The sequence below is a fragment of the Conger conger genome, chromosome 1 (genome assembly GCF_963514075.1).
Source record: "Conger conger chromosome 1, fConCon1.1, whole genome shotgun sequence".
NCBI classification, from domain to species: domain Eukaryota; kingdom Metazoa; phylum Chordata; class Actinopteri; order Anguilliformes; family Congridae; genus Conger; species Conger conger.
The window spans coordinates 6,424,381-6,444,380 of record NC_083760.1 but is presented as its reverse complement, the minus strand read 5'-3'; the positions used below and the strand labels follow the sequence as shown (position 1 = coordinate 6,444,380).

At 46.2% G+C, this 20,000-nt stretch overlaps 2 protein-coding genes across 2 annotated transcripts in view; both read left to right on the top strand.

Annotated features, from left to right (window-relative positions):
• The first annotated feature begins 5,950 nt into the window (after positions 1 to 5,950).
• Positions 5,951 to 12,092, top strand: LOC133138397 (potassium channel subfamily K member 16-like). Its single transcript, XM_061257128.1, has 5 exons — positions 5,951 to 6,163; positions 8,189 to 8,303; positions 8,937 to 9,103; positions 9,260 to 9,428; positions 11,863 to 12,092. Exons 1-5 carry the CDS (start codon positions 5,951 to 5,953, stop codon positions 12,090 to 12,092), a joined length of 894 nt encoding a protein of 297 aa, XP_061113112.1.
• Positions 12,093 to 15,757: 3,665 nt separating this feature from the next.
• Positions 15,758 to 20,000, top strand: part of kcnk17 (potassium channel, subfamily K, member 17) — a 23,164-nt gene continuing 18,921 nt past the window's right edge. Inside the window, exons 1-3 of the mRNA XM_061257025.1 lie at positions 15,758 to 16,024; positions 18,977 to 19,091; positions 19,197 to 19,363. Coding sequence (XP_061113009.1) covers positions 15,758 to 16,024; positions 18,977 to 19,091; positions 19,197 to 19,363 — 549 coding nt within the window. The remainder of the gene's footprint in view (positions 16,025 to 18,976; positions 19,092 to 19,196; positions 19,364 to 20,000) is intronic.

The window sequence follows — 20,000 nt, the reverse complement described above, 5'->3', positions numbered from 1 at the left end:
ATACGTACAACCAGAACTATCGCGATAACGCTGTGAGCGTCCACACCAATGAACCGTCAGCTACGTCATCCGCCATTTTTAATTGCAACGTCCTATAAATTGTGATGGATTTTGATTGGCTGTCAGCGTTCCGTTGTTGGAGCAGCTGGGAGAAGTGATCCCTGTGATGTCATTCATCGCCGTCGTTGTCGTCGATGTGGACTCTGCTGTCCACTGGAGTTAGGAACAACGCGCAGTGTGTGTAGTTCTGGTTTTTGGTGCGGACGGCCTCCATCTTAGTGGAAGAGATTTCCATGGGGCGCGGCTGCCATGCCAGGAGCCGGGCGTGTTTTTTTCCGAACCCGCTTGGAGTAAACAGATACCCTTTCATGTTCCCCTCTGAGCGTAAACGTTGCGGAGGAAGTGCTTTGTCCAGCGGGTAAAGGTCACTGCAGGTGATGTGAAAATCGAGAGGGCAGCGCTCACATGGTCTTGTACAGAAAACAATTATAACAGGAAGTCAATTGCCTTACTGTTTACATTACACGAGTTATCTGATGCTTTTATCCAAAGCGACTTAGATTTGAGGGCCTTGCTCAAGGGCCCGACGGCTGTGTGGCTCTTAATTGTGGCTACACTGGGGCCTGAACCACCAATCTTCTGGGTCCCAGTCATGTACCTTAGCCACTAGACCAGGGGTCGGCAACCCTGATCCTGGAGAGCCGCAGGGTGTGCTGGCTTTCGTCTCCACCTTAAAATACGCAACCGATTCAGACCCAAGAAACCAGGTGAGGTGAGTTAACTGTGTAATCAACGGCTTTCATCGATCAATTAATGCCAAGCAACAACGAAAGCCAGCACACCCTGCGGCTCTCCAGGACCAGGGTTGCCGACCCCTGCACTAGACTATAGGCTGCCCCATTTCCTGTGGTAGTGATCTAGTGTCCTATTTGTGACCTCACGCCTTAAAGGCTTAAACCGCATACGTCGCCTGTAGCCCAGTGGCTAAGGTACATGACTGGGTCACGGAAAGTTGGTGGTTCGATCCCCGGTGTAGCCACAATAACATCCGCACAGCTGTTGGGCCCTTAACTGCAAGGCCATTAACCCCACATTGATCCCCGGGCGCCCCACTGTGGCTGCCCGCTGCTCCTAAGCAACTAGGATGGGTCACATGCAGAGGACAAATTATCTCACAGGGTTCAATGAAGTATCTCTTCTTCTTTTTCTTCTTCTTCCTCCTCCGTGCGTCTGGCCATTGAGAGGTCAGTGAGCAGCAGTGCCAGACCTCCTCCCGGTGTTTGGGGGGGGGCTTGTGTCCGTGAGGCTGCGGCTGAAAGTGGTGTGTAGGGGGTGTTCTCGGCCCTGGTGAAGGTCAGAGGAGATGTTGGATAACTGGTGATTGATGGGAGAGGTTCTCGCTGAAAGGGCAGCTCGTGGGGAAAGTGCACACTTTGTGTCATTAGTCGTTTGGCAACACTGAGCAAACTCAGGCCCTTATCACAGCACTTCTTAGCTTATCAGAGACGGCCTAGTGCTGACCCCCATGCACTGTAAGAAGGAGCCTGTGTGCGGGTGTGTGTGTGTGTGTTTATTTGTGTGTGTGTGAGACAGTGTGTATGTTTGTGGTGTGTGTGTATGTATATATGTACTTGATGTGTGTGTGTGTGTGTGTGTGTGTGTGTGTGTGTGTGTGTGTGTGTGTGTGTGTTTATTTGTGTGTGTGTGTGTGAGACAGTGTGTATGTTTGTGGTGTGTGTGTATGTATATATGTACTTGATGTGTGTGTGTACTTGTGATGTGTATGTGTGTGTGTTCTTGATGTGTGTGTATGTTCTTGATGTGTGTGTGTGTACTTGATGTGTGTGTATGTTCTTGATGTGTGTGTACTTGTGATGTGTGTGTGTGTGTATATATATATATATATGTATATATATATTTGCTGCGTGTGTGTGTGTGTATATATATATATATATATATATATATATATATACTTGATGCGTGTGTGTGTGTGTATATATATATATATATATACTTGATGCATGTGTGTGTGTGTGTCTGTGTGTACTTGATGTGTGTGTGTGTGTGTGTGTATGTGTGAGTGTGTACTTGATGTGTGTGTGTGTGTTCAGGGACAGATGGTGGCATTAATGGGGCAGAGTTCTGTATGTCTTCCTCTGCTTGTTTAAACAGAGTCAGTATCAGAGTAAACTGGGGTCTCGTCGGTCATCCTGATCAGTTCTGCGCAAACACAGAGACATTACCCCGCCCCAGTGCACTCTGGGAGGGCCGGGGCACAGGGAAAACACTGCCTCTGATTGGCTGAGTGGCCCTGCCATACGGAACACATAACTTACAGCCCTTTGCAAAAGTCTTAGGCTCTCTAAATGAAAAAAATAAATTGATTTGGTCTTGGTTGTTTCTTTTTTTGTTTTCTGAATTATTGTGTCTAGAAAATAGCGCATTTGGGTTTACAAAACATTACATGCTACTGAGAAATGTTGGTGTTCCTTCTGCCCTTTGTCTTGTTCCCTCCCTCTCTCTCGCGCATTGTCTTTCTGAGTTTTCAGGATTGATATGGCTGTCAGACAAAGGGCAGTCGGTTACTGTATTCCGGTGTCTTTCCGACCGTGTGTAATCTTGCTCTACACAAGAGTGCCATCTCTGATCCTTTCAACCCTGTGAATTCATGAAGCCAAGCTCCCCATGATACTGACACAGCTTTTGATTAACCTCCAGGGTCTGTCATTGTGACATCACTGAGTGTGGCATCACATGGACCAATCGCGGGCGGTCTTTGTGCTTGTGTGTTTCAGGACCAGCGCAGTACTGAGCTTGTGTGATGCTGAGGCTCCGCCCACCAACCCCCATCCTGTCTGCCCCTGCACAGCTGCATCGCCAGGGTGAAACTGCCCCAGTGCGGGCATCCCGGAAGACAAGTGCCCCTGCCTGGGGCAGCTTTAAGGAGGGGGTAAAGAGGGTGGTATGTGCCACGATGGAGGGTGAATCCCCCTTGTTCTGTCAGAGATCTGCGCTTTTTTGAGTGACAGCTCTCACACAGTGTGAGAGATCCACCCTGAGTGGCAGCTTGTGCCTTGCCTGCCCATAACTGTGACATCACACGTCAATCAACACCTGGCCCGTCGCTATGGACTCGCGGCAACGGTGTGTCAGCGCCAGACCAGCGCAGACACAGGCAGCCAATGAGACTGGACCACCACTGCATCAGACACTGGAGATCACAGCCAATTAGCAGACAATAACCTGTGATTTTTGGGATAAAAGGTGATTTGTAAAATAAAAGATTATTTTCTTTAAGACTTATTATTCTTATTATTATTCTTTGTGCCTATGTATGTAAAAGTGTTTAGAAAAGGACCTTTCAGACATTTCATTGCATATTGATGTATTTGTATATTCACTGTACAATATTTAGTCATTTGCAGACACAAACACATCCAAATATTTATCCAGATTCATCCTCAGTAGATTCAGTGACCGAATCCTGCCAGATTCATTCTCAGTAGATACAGGGGCGGCCTGTAGCGTAGTGGTTAGGGTAGGGTGGTTCTAATCCCGGTGTAGCCACAATAAGATCCTCACAGCCGTTGGGCCCTTGAGCAAGGCCCTTAACCCTGCATTGCTCCACGGGAGGATTGTCTCCTGCTTAGTCTAATCAACTGTACGTCGCTCTGGATAAGAGCGTCTGCCAAATGCCAATAATGTAATTCATTGACCGAATCCTGCCTGATTCATTCTCAGCAGATTAATTGACCAAATCCTGCCTGATTCATTCTCAGTAGATTCATTGACCGAATCCTGCCAGATTCATTGACCGAATCCTGCCAGATCTGTGGTGTTTTCACTGGCTAGGCTCAGAGACACTGTGAGTCTGTTAGGGACTGTCCTATGTCATTTCCCTAGTCTAATTCCTCAGTGTTCACTGCCAGGGTTACCGTAGAAACCAAGACACAAAGGTGTCCTCTGAATGCGTTCGGTTCTTTTGAGATGGAAGGGCCGTTCTGCTCATTGCAGGCAAAGTGAGGGTTTTGCATGGATGCAGCCGCATTTGGGTAGCTCGTCCATTTTGCCTGTAGAGTCGTGGAGATGACCCCAGCCAGGGGGATTTGCATCTGGAGCCGATCCGTTGGCCTAGGTCCACGTTCCTGCACGGGTCGATGATGACCCTTTCCAGGCACTGTCCATCACAATACTCTCCCTCTCTCCCTCCCTGCCCCCTCATACACGCACTCTGTTCCTGCCCGTGCCGTAGCTCCTAAACCTCCGGGATTCAAACCTGCAAAACCCACTGGCCTTGCACTGTCTTGATCAGAGGCCAAGTAGGTTTTTGTGTGAGAAGGGTAGAATGATGTTCGCAAAACCCTTTTTAAGGTGTGAGGTCACACACGCGATTAGAATGCTCTCAACTGAACTCTAATGCTGATGTCACAATCACTACTGGTAACTGAAAGCAATGGAGTTCTCAGACACAGACTTAGAATTTTGAAAACAAAACATTCTAAAAACAGGTTCTCCTCAATGGGTTAATGATGAGACAAAATGAGAAATGTCTTGGCTCCTAATCCTATAGTATTCAAACGTGCAAACCCTCTGCCCTCACAATTTCTCTAGCAGAGGCCAAGTAAGGTTGGGAGGAGGGCAGAATGGAGTTATTGATGTCGAGACAGATTGAAAATGGTCGTCACCTCTCTTAGCGGGTTTGAATTTTTTACTGTCCGATTTTTATGTGAGTGCTTCAGGAGGCAGGCGCAGTGCTTGTCTTGCCACTCGAGATCCGCACTTGAATTTACGACCAAGCGAGCCAAAAGGCACTTTTAAATGCGTTCTGTGTTCTGTACTTCAGATTCTCAATATATCGACTGGTTGAAAGATAAATGCCTTTTGCCTGCTGGCCGTTTTTCATTCAATAATAAGAAAAAAAGCTGTGAAAGGTGGCATTAGACACTATTACATTCTTAAATTGTGGATAGACATTCACTAGCTATAGTCACAGAAACGTAAAAGGACCATGTTCACATTGCGTTTTCTTGTGATAGCATGTGTGTGTTAGCACTTATGTGATGGTCCAGCTTCTGAAGTCTGTTTTCATTAATGTGCCCCTGTGAAGTATACAACATTGCTCTGGTCAAACTAATTTCACATGACAGTTTGAGCTGCAGCTCAGTGCAAGGAGACCAGCTCTGTATGGGCGTCAGTGTGTTTCTGGAGTTGTTGTTTTAGAAGACTGGCAGATCGACAGGAAAATCTAATCGCGCTCAGGGGAAACTCCTGTCTTGTAAGGCTGAAGTGCTTTTCCCCAAAAATCACATCGGATGAACAAGCCCCAGTAAATCTGGCGAATTATTAACCAATGTTCTGCTGACTCAACACACCCTGCTTCCTTCTTAGTGAGGAGCGGTTGTTGGGTGGGGGGGTGGGGTGGGGGGGGGGGGTCCAGATAATGTCTGGGGGGGGTGGAGGAGAGTTGTCACAGGAACCAGCGAGTCCTTCCAACGTCAAGCACTTGTGTGCCCGTCCCGAAGCCAGTCGGACGGAGCGTTGATGCTCGCTGTAGGCGGGAGACCCTCTGCACTGCGGACGATATCGTCTGTCCGGAGCTGTTCAGAGATACTGGGAGCCTTCAGTGAACATCAGCCATCTCAGCCATCTCACGGAGGACCATACCATAAAAACAACCCCAGGAAAAGCTGACCGTAAACCATGGGAGACCGTTTGGAGACGTCGCACTGTCTGTCGACGCGTGATGAGACTTTCTTCTGATCGAGGCCCGGCTCGGTGATGACTCTTTAGGTCTTCTCACGGCTTCAAATTCTCCGTGAGGACACCTAACACCAGGGCTGCAGCTGCGACAAGGGGTCCGGCTACTGGTCCAGAAAACCCCCACCCGCCACCTTTCCCCCCCACGCCCCACGTCCCATCCCCCTCCACCCCCTCCCATTGGCCGTCGCCCATGGCCCAGCTCCAGGTGAGCAGTCTGAAGGTGAACTGGACCGGACTTCTGGTCCTGCTCCACTTCCTGTACCTGCTCCTGGGCGCCACCGTCTTCCAGCTGCTGGAACGGGACGCCGAGAGCAGCAACCGCAACCAGTTCCAGGTGGAGAAGCTGCACTTCCTCATGAACTACAGCTGCCTGGACAAGGAGGCTCTGGAGCAGTTTGTGCAGGTAACTCCAGAGCCGAAATGGTGGGCTGTTTCTTAGCACCTCGTGCCGCTGTCCCAGTGACTTGGAGTGTTGTGCGGGCTTGCTCTATGATTTAACCAAGTCCCTTAATGTGTGCTGTAGACGTCAAACCAAACGCTTACCTTGGGTTTCATATAGGGAGGTAAAGGGTGTATCTGGAGCGATACTTCTGGTGTACTACTATCTATTAAATAGAGCGGCAAAATCTAAATATGAGCCAACTATATAATGTCTGGATTCAAAGTACGTTTTTTGTGGTTTAAATACATGGCTATATTCTGAATACGATGGGATTTCAGTTGGTAAAAATGAATGTTTCTCAGTTTTTGGATCGCCGAGATCCCATAATGCTTTCCCTTTCATAGTGACAAAATTTTCACAATTGGACCATCCTAATACCACGGAGAGTGTGTCTGTGTTACCTTATCGTTGCGACTTAACTGGCATGATTCTAACTTATAAACTTGATTACAAATAGGATACATTCGTGTAATCAGTTCCCTATTGATGGCAACCTGCAACCGATGTCAAGCCCAATTGGGGGAAAAAACAACCCCCCCCCATGTGCGCAAATGTGTTGGTCTGTCCCGTGAGACTGGTCATGCCAGGATAGTGTGTAGGAAGGAATCTTTGTTGTTGCATTTGGTACAGAAATTTAGCTTCGGAATTTTTTTTTTAAGCTACAAAAAGCTACATAGCGATAATTTGTGATGATCTGGAGCCTTATTTTGTTTTTAGTGAACTATTTAATGCTTCATTTTCTTATATGAAGTTCTTCTTATTATTATTATTATTATTATTATTATACAGTAGGTCCAAGTGGAAGTGAGCATCAACTTATACTCCTTGAGCTGTGCTCTATAACAAAAAAAACTTATTTTATCAGTAGATGTCAAATTATACCATTCTCATGAGTATATTGAAATCAGATTTGTCACAAGTTCACTGACATAGAATTGATCCCTGTTCCACAGTGCGGTCAGTAACCGTAAAAATAAATATCCATTAGTCCTGAGAAACGGCAAGACTGCAGATAAACACAGCCACCGGTTCACTTCATCTGAGACGGTACGATAAGCTGTTGCCTAGTTACAGAACGACAACATGGAAATGGATTGGGTTTAATTTGATAAATCAGATCGATAGGGTGTTCCACTGCAGCTATCGATGTGTTTGCTGTAGTGATAAAATGTTCTTTAAAATCCACAGGACTTTGCGTCACCATTCATTTTCACTCTACATTGTCATTCAGTAATTTATTTATAAGACCCTTATTAAGTTTTATTACTCACACATTGCGTGCGATAAGATCTATAATACACTCAAGAGAAACATGAACCATATGTTTTAATACATTTTTTATTTAGTCAGGAAGGTCTCCTTCCGGGGGATTCTGCTTAAGATAGCAGCTGATTTGTAACATTTGTTTTACATTTAAAAAGGAAAAGTAATACAAATGCAAATGCATTAGAGCATGCAATACCAAAATGGAAACACAAAGAGAAGTATTTGAAGAGATCAGTATGCATAATATTTAAAAACCAGCTCAAGCTCGGTCTTGAAACAGCTGGTAGGTTGAAACGGCAGCTCCCATCATGACATGGTTTGACCAGCTCAAGCTATGTTTTGAATAAGCTGGCAGCTGCTCATACAACATTTATGACCCGCTCATACCCAGCTAGACCAGTTCATGACCAGCCTGGTCATGCTGGTTGACCAGCTCATACCCAGCTAGACCAGTTTATGACAAGCTTAGCCATGCTGATTGACCAGCTCATACCCAGCTAGACCAGTTTATGACCAGCCTGGTCATGCTGGTTGACCAGCTCATACCCAGCTAAACCAGCTCATGACCAGCTTAGCCATGCTGGTTGACCAGCTCTTACCCAGCCAAACCAGTTTATGAACAGCTTGGCCATACTGGTTGACCAGCTCATACCCAGCAAGACCAGCGAGATTCAGTTTCTCTGGTGATCTGTCCCGCTGGATTACGGCACGTTCTTGCAGGTGATCCTGGATGCCTGGGAGAACGGCGTGAATCCTTCCGGAAACTCCACCAACCCTAGCAACTGGGACTTCAGCAGCTCCTTCTTCTTCGCCGGGACCGTTGTTACGACCATCGGCAAGTTTCCCAAACCGCAACCGTATCTGTGTCCCAAACACACACTATACTCAGTCAATACAGTTTACAGTCTTTATGACCATAGGCAAAATCCTCTGACCACAACTGTAACCCCAAGTCCAAGTGTCAGAAAATAAATGTGTTTCTTCCAACTGGACATGGCCAATTGATTTCACTCATTAGTTCTACCTCCTGGCTGAAGAACTGTGCTAATTAGCAAATCCAGGTGATTGGAACAGAATACTGACTTTTCATTTATATTACTTTTTTTTCTGCCAAACACATACTATGCAGTCATTATAACCATAGTCAAGTTTTTCTGAGGACAGCCCAAACCCAAAAAGTAAATTTCCTAACCACAACCCAAACCCAAACACACAATACAGTTCTCATGGCCATAAGCAAGTTTTCCTGACCACAACCAAAACCCAAACACGCTCAATACAGTTCTTATGACAATAGGTAACTATTGACCACAACCCAAGCCCAAATGCCAACCCCAAACTATACAGTCATTATTATCATAGGCGAGTTTCCCAAACCTCAACCCAAACCCCGAACACACATTATGCGGTCAAAACAACCAAGGCCATAACAGAAACAGGGTGCCCCATTCTTGAGTTTTTTCGGCAGGTTATGGAAACCTCTCCCCCAGCACGAGTTCGGGACAGGTGTTCTGCGTGTTCTACGCCCTCTGCGGAATCCCGCTCAACCTGGCGTTCCTGAACCAGCTCGGGAAGTGCCTCACTCTCCACCTGGGACGTCTGGAGAGGGGCGTGGTCCCCGCCGGGAAGCACAAGGTGACGTTGCGTGCCCCCGCTCCATCTCAACTCCAGGAACAGGGCTGGCAGCCGTGGGCTAAACTTTCAGTGTAATGATTGAGTGAAATGTTTCGATAGCGAGTTGACTGTCGTTGGACACCTCCCCTTTCCCCCCCATTTTCCCATGATCCTCAGCAATCGATGGAGGTCCTGGTGGTGAGCAGCTTCCTGCTGATGGGCAGTGTGTTCTTCCTGGTCATCCCCCCGCTGGTGTTCAGCTACGTGGAGGGCTGGTCCTGCGGGGAGGCCTTCTACTTCGCCTTCATCACCCTCAGCACCATCGGGTTTGGAGACTACGTCGTGGGTGGGTGTGCTGGGGACCCCTGACCCGGTGGTTTTCTCTCCTGGTCCTGGAGAGCCGCAGGGTTGTGCTGAGGAACCCTAACCCTGACCCAAACCCTAACCCAGTGGTCCTCACTCCTGGTTCTGGAGAGCCGCTGGGTGTGCTGGGGACCCCTGACCCAGTGGTTTTCTCTCCTGGTCCTGGAGAGCCACAAGATGAGCTGGGGAGCACTAACCCAAACCCAGTGGTCCTCACTCCTGGTTCTGGAGAGCCGCAGGGTGTGCTGGGGACCTTGGGTCTGAATTGGTTGCTGATATTTAGGCGAAAACAAAAACCAGGCACTCTGCGGCTCTCCGGGACCAGGCGTAAGGACCACTCCCCTAACCATAACCTCACTGACATTGATTAACAACGTACAAGAGGCTGAGGTGGAAAATACAGGTTCAGAAAGTAAAAGACCTTCCCAGTGTTTAGTTCCAATAACCTAGGTTTGCTAATTGTTACTGGAAAAATACCGTATACCTAAATCAGTTTTTGTTTGTGGTGCAGGCAATAGGGATAGACTTCCTGTATGTATAACTCTGAAACAATGCCATTAAATAGTCTTGATGATGTGGCTCACCCAGCTAGTAGTCAACATGGCTACACCCCCTCATCTTCATAACGCGCTTAATATGAATGCATAGATTATACTCCATTAACAGAAACGTCTTACACATTTGCGAAATGTTTACAAAAAAATTCCCGTCTGAATATGGAGCAGTAATGTTTAACGGTGTATGATTTCCCCAAGGCGGCACGGATGGTGCAGTGGGTAGCACTGGGTTCGAATCCCCGTCGGCCGGGGCCTCTCTGTGCGGAGTTTGCATGTTCTCCCCGTGTCTGCGTGGGTTTCCTCCGGGTACTCCGGTTTCCTCCCACAGTCCAAAGACATGCATGTTAGGCTGATTGGAGAGTCTAAATTGGCCGTAGGTATGAGTGTGTGAGTGAATGGTGTGTGTGCCCTGTGATGGACTGGCGACCTGTCCAGGGTGTATTCCTGCCTTTCGCCCAATGTATGCTGGGATAGGCTCCAGCCCCCCTGCGACCCTGTTCAGGATAAGCGGGTTGAGATAATGGATGGAATGGAATGGATGGATTTCCCCAAGCTAATCTGACATGAAGCAATGTCCACACCCTTCTGAGTTCATGTACACGGCATGCTAATTTCAATATACCGATCATAGCGATTGTGCTAACAACTTCATTTTTCTCCGCACTTGCGGGACGTTCCCTATGATCAGTTGCGTTATGCAAATCAAGGCTCAGTTAAATTAGCTCTCGGGTCACATCCTGTTTGAACACACATCATCATTTACATTTTTTCCTGAATGAGCAACGAAACAGACTGCCACCTGTTTTGATGACTGTCTGATTGAGGATATTGAGTAATGATATTTAAAGGTACAACAGGTAAGATGTTTGTGTTGAAACATTGTTCCCAGATCATTGTAAATCCCTTCCTATCATTGAAAAAGGCTCACTGACATGTTGACTCACCCTCTGCCAAATTTATAGTCCTTAAATTCAGGTTTCAAAATATACAGGTGAAGGTCCAACACTCTGTACCAAAACATTGTATAACTGTACAATAATTCAAGCTCATTGATTGAAAATTGGTTCTAATTGCCACAGCCAATGGTGTTTCAATGTCAGCACGTTTACAGAAAAGGGGGAGGGATAAACAGTGTTGTGGTTTGAAGGTGTTTGTCGCTGCTATTCCTCTCTTTGACCTATTGTACCTTTAAGAGATGTTACATTACATTACATTACATTAATGGCTTTTGGCAGATGCTCTTATCCAGAGCGACGTACAGTTGATTAGACTAAGCAGGAGATAGATCCTCCCCTGGAGCAATGCAGGGTTAAGGGCCTTGCTCAAGGGCCCAACGGCTGTGCGTATCTTATTGTGTCTACACCGGGATTAGAACCACCGACCTTGTGGGTCCCAGTCATTTACCTTAACCACTATGCTACAGGCCGCCCAATGTGTATTTCCTTTAAGAGATGTGCATATCCTTTAAGAGATGTGCATCTCCTTTAAGAGATGTGTATCTCCCTTAAGAGATGTGTATTTGCATTAAGAGATATGTGTTTCCTTTAAGAGATGTGTATCTCCTTTAAGAGATGTGTTTTGCTTTAAGAGATGTGTGTTTCCTTTAAGAGATGTGTATTTGCTTTGAGAGATGTGTGTTTCCTTTAAGAGATTTGTATCTCCCTTAAGAGATGTGTATTTGCTTTAAGAGATGTGTGTTTCCTTTAAGAGATGTGTATTTGCTTTAAGAGATGTGTGTTTCCTTTAAGCGATGTGTATTTGCTTTAAGAGATGTGTGTTTCCTTTAAGAGATGTGTATTTGCTTTGAGAGATGTGTGTTTCCTTCGCACGACGAGGCTAGCGGTGTCCGTGTCTTCCCAGGAGCCGACCCGGAGAAGCACTACATCTCTCTGTACCGCGGCCTTGCCGGCGTCTGGATCTTCTTCGGCCTGGCCTGGCTGGCCCTCATCTTCAACATCGGGGCCCGCACCATGGAGCACCTCCTGCAGCTCCAGCCCCCGGCCGCCCGGGCCCCGGACCGAGAGGAGGAGCCCGAGAAACAGCAGGAGGAGGCGGGCGGGAGACGCAGGGCCATCCAGCAGGGGGTGTGAGGGCGGGGCAGGGCGGTGGGGAGAGGTCTGACGCACCTATCAGATCACCTTCGAAGAGGCGTGTGAGGGGGTGTGGTCTCTGCTCTCCTCTCACCTTTGAGTCTGTCGTTGGGACGGCCCCTTTGTGAGATAAGCCCAGAGGACACTGAGAGGGCCCATGGACAACCTGCATGAACTGCAACATTCACTGTGTATAACATTCAACACTAACATTAACAATAACATTCACTGTGTATAACATTCTACACTAACATTAACAATAACATTCACTGTGTATAACATTCTACACTAACATTAACAATAACATTCACTGTGTATAACATTCTACACTAACATTAACAATAACATTCACTGTGTATAACATTCTACACTAACATTAACAATAACATTCGCTGTGTATAACATTCTACATTAACATTAACAATAACATTCACTGTGTATAACATTCAACTCTAACATTAACAATAACATTCACTGTGTATGACATTCTACACTAACATTAACAATAACATTCACCGTGTATAACATTCTACCCTAACATTAACAATAGCATTCACCGTGTATAACATTCTACACTAACATTAACAATAACATTCGCCGTGTATAACATTCTACTCTAACATTAACAATAACATTCGCCGTGTATAACATTCTACACTAACATTAACAATAACATTCACTGTGTATAGCATTCTACACTAACATTAACAATAACATTCACTGTGTATAACATTCTACACTAACATTAACAATAACATTCACTGTGTATAACATTCAACACTAACATTAACAATAACATTCACTGTGTATAACATTCAACATTAACATTAACAATAACATTCACCCTGTATAAAATTCAACACTAACATTAGCATTCACTGTGTATAACATTATACACTAACATTAACAATAAAATTCACTGTGTATAACATTATACACTAACATTAACAATAACATTCACTGTGTATAACATTCTACACTATCATTAACAATAACATTCACTGTGTATAACATTCAACACTAACATTAACAATGACATTCACCGTGTATAACATTCAACACTAACATTAACAATAACATTCACTGTGTATAACATTCTACACTAACATTAACAATAACATTCACTGTGTATAACATTCTACACTATCATTAACAATAACATTCACTGTGTATAACATTCAACACTAACATTAACAATGACATTCACCGTGTATAACATTCAACACTAACATTAACAATAACATTCACTGTGTATAACATTCTACACTAACATTAACAATAACATTCACTGTGTATAACATTCTACACTAACATTAACAATAACATTCACTGTGTATAACATTCAACTCTAACATTAACAATAACATTCACTGTGTATAACATTCAACACTAACATTAACAATAACATTCACTGTGTATAACATTCTACACTAACATTAACAATAACATTCACTGTGTATAACATTCAACACTAAAATGAACAATAACATTCACCGTGTATAAAATTCAACACTAACAATAGCATTCACTGTGTATAACATTATACACTAACATTAACAATAAAATTCACTGTGTATAACATTATACACTAACATTAACAATAGCATTCGCTGTGTATAACATTCAACAGCACTGCACAAAAACTGCATCATAGAGACCTATACTCTCTCACAAAGCCTGCTGTTTTATGTTCAATAGCTTGTCGTGGGAACTGTGCGTGTGTATCGATGTGCACACATTTTCCTATGTGTTCATATTTGTATACAGATCAGGCAAAGTCTGCGTGGCACAATACAGAAGTAATAATGTGTTGTTTTGCATGTATTCTGTGTTTTACATGTGTATGAGTCTCTGTAGTTTAAATATTGTTTTTCCTCAAGTTACAAGTGTCCGCAAATACAATGGATGTGGAAACTGGCAACCTCACACTCTCCGCATTGGCACTATATTCTGTGAATGTCTCCTCGCAGGAAATATGGGCAGCCCCTGGAATTTGTACATTCATTGTGTGTGTGTGTGTGTGTGTGTGTGTGTGTGTGTGTGTGTGTCTGTGTGTGTGTGTGTGTGTGTGTACACCCACTGTACATGGCAATTGTACAATATGCAAATCAGAATATTGTTTATATTCTTTAAAAATTCATATTCAAATGTTTTTGGTTGTGATTGCTGTGGCAAGCCATATCCACTTTTCATCCACAGTGGCACGCCATTTCACTGTGAGAAGCTCTCACAAAACTTCTTCTATACCTGTGCGGACTGGTCATATATACATTACTGTTATTTAGCTGACAGTTTTAGCCAAAGCAACTTACAGTTGATTAGATTAAGCGGGGGACAATCCGACCTGGAGCAATGCGGGGTTAAGGGCCTTGCTGAAGGACCCAACAGCTGTGCGGATCTTGTTGTGGCTACACCGGGGCTTGAACCGGCAACCTTCCGGGGTCTAATCATGTACCTTAGCCAAGTGGCTACACCTGCCCAAGAGATGGGAAACTGACATTATATCAACCTCTAAATGAGTGATGCTACAGTGGGCTGCCTCTCCCTGAATCAAATGTCATAATTGATTAAAAAGTGTGAACGCGTGATTGTGGTGGTTTTGCCATTTTGGGTTTCATGTAGGCTTGCTCACCCCTCACTCTCCCGTTCCTCTCTCTCCCATCCAGAGTACTGTACCACTAGGGTAGCAGGTCAGCTGACAAACACATTGATACAAGCTGGCTGTCATAAATATCACCATAAAAGGTAATCTCTGTGCTCATTAGTTTGGAAGGAAACAGTGGTAATGTTTGCGCTAGATGAGGGCTGTCGGTTTTCACTCCAACCCTAACAAAGCACACCTCATTCAACAGCTAGAGCAGGGCTGCCCAACCCTGTTCCTGCAGATCAACCATCTTTTGGGTTTTCACTCCAACCCTAACAAAGCACACCTCACTCAACAGCTAGCTACATCTTGTTACTGGTTACCCTGCCTCAATCAGCTAATTAGCCATATCTACCATGACTGATTTACTTGTAAATTAGACCACAATCAAAGACTATAAGACATTTATCAGCTACTGTTTTCATGGAATGTGGGTAACAGTGGCAGATCATGTAAATTATTGGGCTAATGAAATAAATGATTGAGCAGAAGTTGGTCTGAAATCCAGAAACAGATAAGGCCCTCCCTGCCCATCCCTGACATAGTCTGTCCATGCCTGTTTATTGTATATATTTATTAATACAAGGGTGGGACTCTTGACCGTGTATCTTTTGCAGTAATAATTTCATGGTAAGGTACAGTATGGGTGTTGGTTTGTCAATATCAGCTTCTTCATAAGATCTTTGTGGCTGGCAATAGGTCCTTTGTTTTAAGGACAGATAGTATTTCTACGTACCTTTTTTTCGAGGCGTTAGCCGGACTTGTGTGGATATATAGTCACGATGTTTCTCGGTAAGCCTGCACTGCATTGGTAAGCAGATGGGAGTTCACCGACCGAGCCAACATCGGGCCGCATTCTCTCTCTTGGATTTGCCGGATTTGCCGGATTTGCATGAAGTCTCCGGTGGAGCGGGATCGGGAGGGAGGTGGACCCTGGCAGCCGTGCTGATTTGCCTGCCCGGGCCGGCCCAGACGCTCCCCCCGCCCAGGGAAGGGACAGTGCCCTCTCCCAAAGACACAGATGTCCAAGAACCAGCCGGCCCGGGCCGCCGCCATGCTCCCCCTGTGCTCCTGCGAGCTGTTCACGGCCTGCCTGCCCACCCGCCTGCCCTCCATCCTGCTCCTGGGCCTCCTGTACGTGGTCTACGTGCTCACCGGGGGGGCGGTGTTCTGGAAGCTGGAGGGCCCCGCCATGGAGGGGGAACTGCGGAAGATCCGGGAGGAGGTGGTCAGGCTGAGGAGGGAGATGCCGTGTCTGAACCAGGACAACATCGTGGGCGCGGCGGAGGTAAGGGGTGGTGCAGGGGGGGGGGGGGGGGGGTGCTGGTGCCCTGCTTAGAGGCGCCGGTCCTGGGGCGTCGATTTGAGGCCCCGACTGGTGGAGGAAAAACGCCCGGAGGTGGAAATGATATGTGACGTCGAAGTCATTGGAAGGTGTTGAAGCGGAGAGGAGGGTTTTTTTAGGTACTGCCTGGACACGGAACATACGGTCCCCAGGGCTTCGCTTTTCAGGGCGAAACCGGTAGAAAAACAACTGCAGTCGGTGGAATTAAATCTGACCCTGAAGTGATTTGAAGGTTGCCAGGTTCGAGGTGGTGAGTGGCTAAAGCGGTGTTTACAGGCGCTGTCATGGCTTCCCGTTGAGGTGTAACCATGAGGAGGCTGTTTGGAGTCAGGGAAAGAAATGTGAAGCCAAAATGATTTGAAGGTTGCCAGGTTTGAGATGGTGAGGGGTGGGGGGTTCAGGTACTGCCTGGACTCAGGGGCCAGGGCTTGGCTTTGAAAAATCGATGGAAATCGACGGAAAAACACCAGGAGGCTGTTTGGAGTGGATGGAAGGAAAGGTTGAGGTGTGCTCTGATTGTGAAGGCAAATGAGCAGCAGGGAGGGGCTGGGGTGGCTCTCATCATGAGACGTTTTCAGGCTGTGGTGCGCGTTTCAGAATAGAATGGAAATCTGATTGTTTATCGTTTATCGCTCAATCTCCTTCTTCGTCACATTAGCCTAGTATGCCGGCTTGAGGTTGAATTCTGAATGGGTGTGACGGATTTGCTATTACATTACATTACATTTGGCTCTTATCCAGAGCGATGTACAACAAAGTGCAAAGTGCATACCCATAACCAGGGAAAGACCCCAGAGGGAAGTACAATTTGAACTGCTACCTGCGCAATGAAGATAAGGACCAGGGCCTATTTCATCATCAATATATTACATTTCTGTTATATCCAATCTGCCTTATTTTACACCTTGCCTGCTAGTGGAGGATGGGCCCCTCCCAATAGACTTCTTCCCAGCAAGGGTGACTGTTTGAAGATTTTTTTCCCCCCACTGGGTGGTTTCTTTTTTATGTTTGCTATTTGGGGGTTCCGGTATGGCTTTCTCCCTTTTTGCCCCTCTGTTTCTCTGTAAAGCATCTTTGTGACAGTCTTCTATAAAACGCAATGCACAAATACAATTTAATTGAAATGAATTGAGGTTTTCAGGCTACAGACTAGTGCGTTTGTGTAGGTGTCAGCTTGCTCCAGAGTAGAGCACTGCTCTGGTCTTTAAGCCTCATGTCCCCGGACTCCTCCACTCCTCCTCCCCGGACTCCTCCACTCCTCCTCCCCGGACTCCTCCACTCCTCCTCCCCGGACTCCTCTACTCCTCCTCCCCGGACTCCTCTACTCCTCCTCCCCGGACTCCTCCATGACCACAGATCAGAAACACCCTCCACCCATCTGCCATTTTGCTTTCAGGGATGTTGTCCTTGTGTGCTAGGCTAATTCTCTGAAACAGCCCACTGGGGACAGTAAAGGTAAATTACTTGTATGCCCTGCTGTGAAATCCAGTTGACCAGTTTAAGAATTGAGCTGGTTAAGCTGACCATGAGCTGGTCTAGCTGGGTATGAGCTGGTCAACCAGCTACCAGCAGTTTGAAAACATAGCTTTTTTTCAGCAGGGTGAATTTGAATTTGAATAAAAAGAAAAATAATGTTAGACAAATAAGGGGATCTCATTTGAACAGTTCGGTCATGATCAGTGCATGCTGAGTAGAGGGCCAGGGGCTGAAGTAGCGTTTGTGTGATAAACCTGTGTGTAGCGTGACCGCGAGATCTGTGAAGGACCCAGTGAAGGTGATTGCGTAATGGAACTGCGTCAACAGCGGCATTCTGACAGCAATACGCCAGGTCGCTTTCATCCTGGGCCAGTGGGAAACCGTCTGAAGTGGGTCAAACCGATCGAGTGAAAATGGCTTTCCTTTCGTTTATTTACGTATTACATTTTTTTGGAAACCGGTTCTTGTGCCCTGTAATTCAGTTCTCCAGTGAAACGATTCTAATACTTTATACGACCTGCTGATCCATCACAGAGAGTCGCGCCATTGGAATTGGGATCATCTCAAATTTATTCATGACCATGTACCAAATATACATTTCTCCTTTTATTACACATTAACCATCATGATAAAATGCTGTGATTATTAAAAAATATTAAATTAATGCCTGAAACCGTTTTTTAATAGTTCTAATTCTGTTCACACATCTTCGCCTCTCATTCACGTTTTTTTATCCACCCATTTCCCATAGACAGAATTAGCTGCATTTAACCTGTAAAGAGAAAATTATTTATTAGTTTATGTAACCTTTATTTAGGCGTAATCTCATTTACAACACTGACCCGGCCAAGAAGGCACACAAAATATTGTTCAAAATACAATTATTATTGAAACTCTGTCACCTTGTGTGGGAACTAGAGTCAGTTCACTTTGCAATTGTGAAGAGAAAAATGGGGGTAGGGAATAAATAAATCCATCCATCCATCCATCCATTATCCTAACCCGCTTATCCTGAACAGGGTCGCAGGGGGGCTGGAGCCTATCCCAGCATACATTGGGGCGAAAGGCAGGAATACACCCTGGACAGGTCGCCAGTCCATCGCAGGGCACACACACCATTCACTCACACACTCATACCCACGGGCAATTTAGACTCTCCAATCAGCCTAACCTGCATGTCTTTGGACTGTGGGAGGAAACCGGAGTACCCGGAGGAAACCCACGCGGACACGGGGCGAACATGCAAACTCCGCACGGAGAGGCCCCGGCCGACGGGGGATTCGAACCCAGGACCTCCTTGCTGTGAGGCGGCAGTGCTGCCCGCTGCACCATCCGTGCCGCCGAATAAATAAATGTAACATGGAAATTTCAAAAGAATACAAAATGGACTAATCCAAAATGGACCCTCTGTGGTTGTAGGTGCTGCACAGGGCGGCCTCCAACGGGATCAGCCTGAAGGACAACCACACGGGGGACGGCGTCTGGAAGTTCACCACCTCTGCCGTCTTCGCTGCCACGGTCGTCACGACGATCGGTGAGTCGCGACCACCGATTGGTCACAGATACCGGCCGCGCCCGCGCCCGCCCCCTCCGTGCGCCGCGACCCGCCTCCTGACCCGCGCTCTGTCTGCGTCTCCAGGCTACGGGAACATCAGCCCCAGCACGACGGCGGGGCAGATCTTCTGCGTGTTCTTCGCCCTGTTCGGCATCCCGCTCAACGTGGTCGTGCTCAACAAGATCGGAAAGTACATGCTGGCCATCGCCCGGATGGTGACCGACCTCATCCAGAAAAAGACCAACCAAAAGGTGAGCCGCTTAGGCACTGTCAATGGCGGAGGCTAAGTGAGTGTTGTGTATTTTTTCAAGTTCCGTAATTTGAGCAAAGACTTCTTGTGCCGAAGAACGTAATTTGCTTAACCTGTGAATCGCTGTAAAATCTTTCTTTACGATACACAGCTTATAGTCCAGCGACAGTGTTACTTTCGGCTACTACTGTAGCTGTGATCGTTGAAACTACAGAATGTACTCTTTCTAAGCATGCAGAAAATGCCAGAATTACATTACATTTACAGTTACATTTTTGTCATTTGGCAGACGCTTTTAATCCAAAGCGACTTACAAGTGCATAGGTTCTACCATAAGTCAAAGCATCACATCCAGAACTAGCAAAATACACATGAAATGCTGTTCTAAACATAGTCGTCATCATAAGTGCAATTTTTTATTTTTTTTGGGGGGGGGGGTTAGACAAGGATAGGGATATCAGAAAGGAGGGGCAGAGGAAATCAGGAGGGAGGACTAAGGTAGAGTTTGAAAAGGTGGGTTTTGAGTCTGCGTCGAAATAGGGGGAGGGATTCTGCTGTTCTGACAGTGGTAGGCAAGTCATTCCACCACTGAGGATTACAGTGGTTTTCAAACCAGTTAACTCCCTCTGGGACCTACC

Coding starts and splice junctions, on each gene's coding strand:
- LOC133138397 (XM_061257128.1), top strand. CDS start 5,951: ATGGCCCAGCTCCAGGTGAGCAGTCTGAAGGTGAACTGGACCGGACTT. Junction 6,164..8,188: donor CTCTGGAGCAGTTTGTGCAG/GTAACTCCAGAG, acceptor ACGTTCTTGCAG/GTGATCCTGGATGCCTGGGA. Junction 8,304..8,936: donor GACCGTTGTTACGACCATCG/GCAAGTTTCCCA, acceptor TTTTTTCGGCAG/GTTATGGAAACCTCTCCCCC.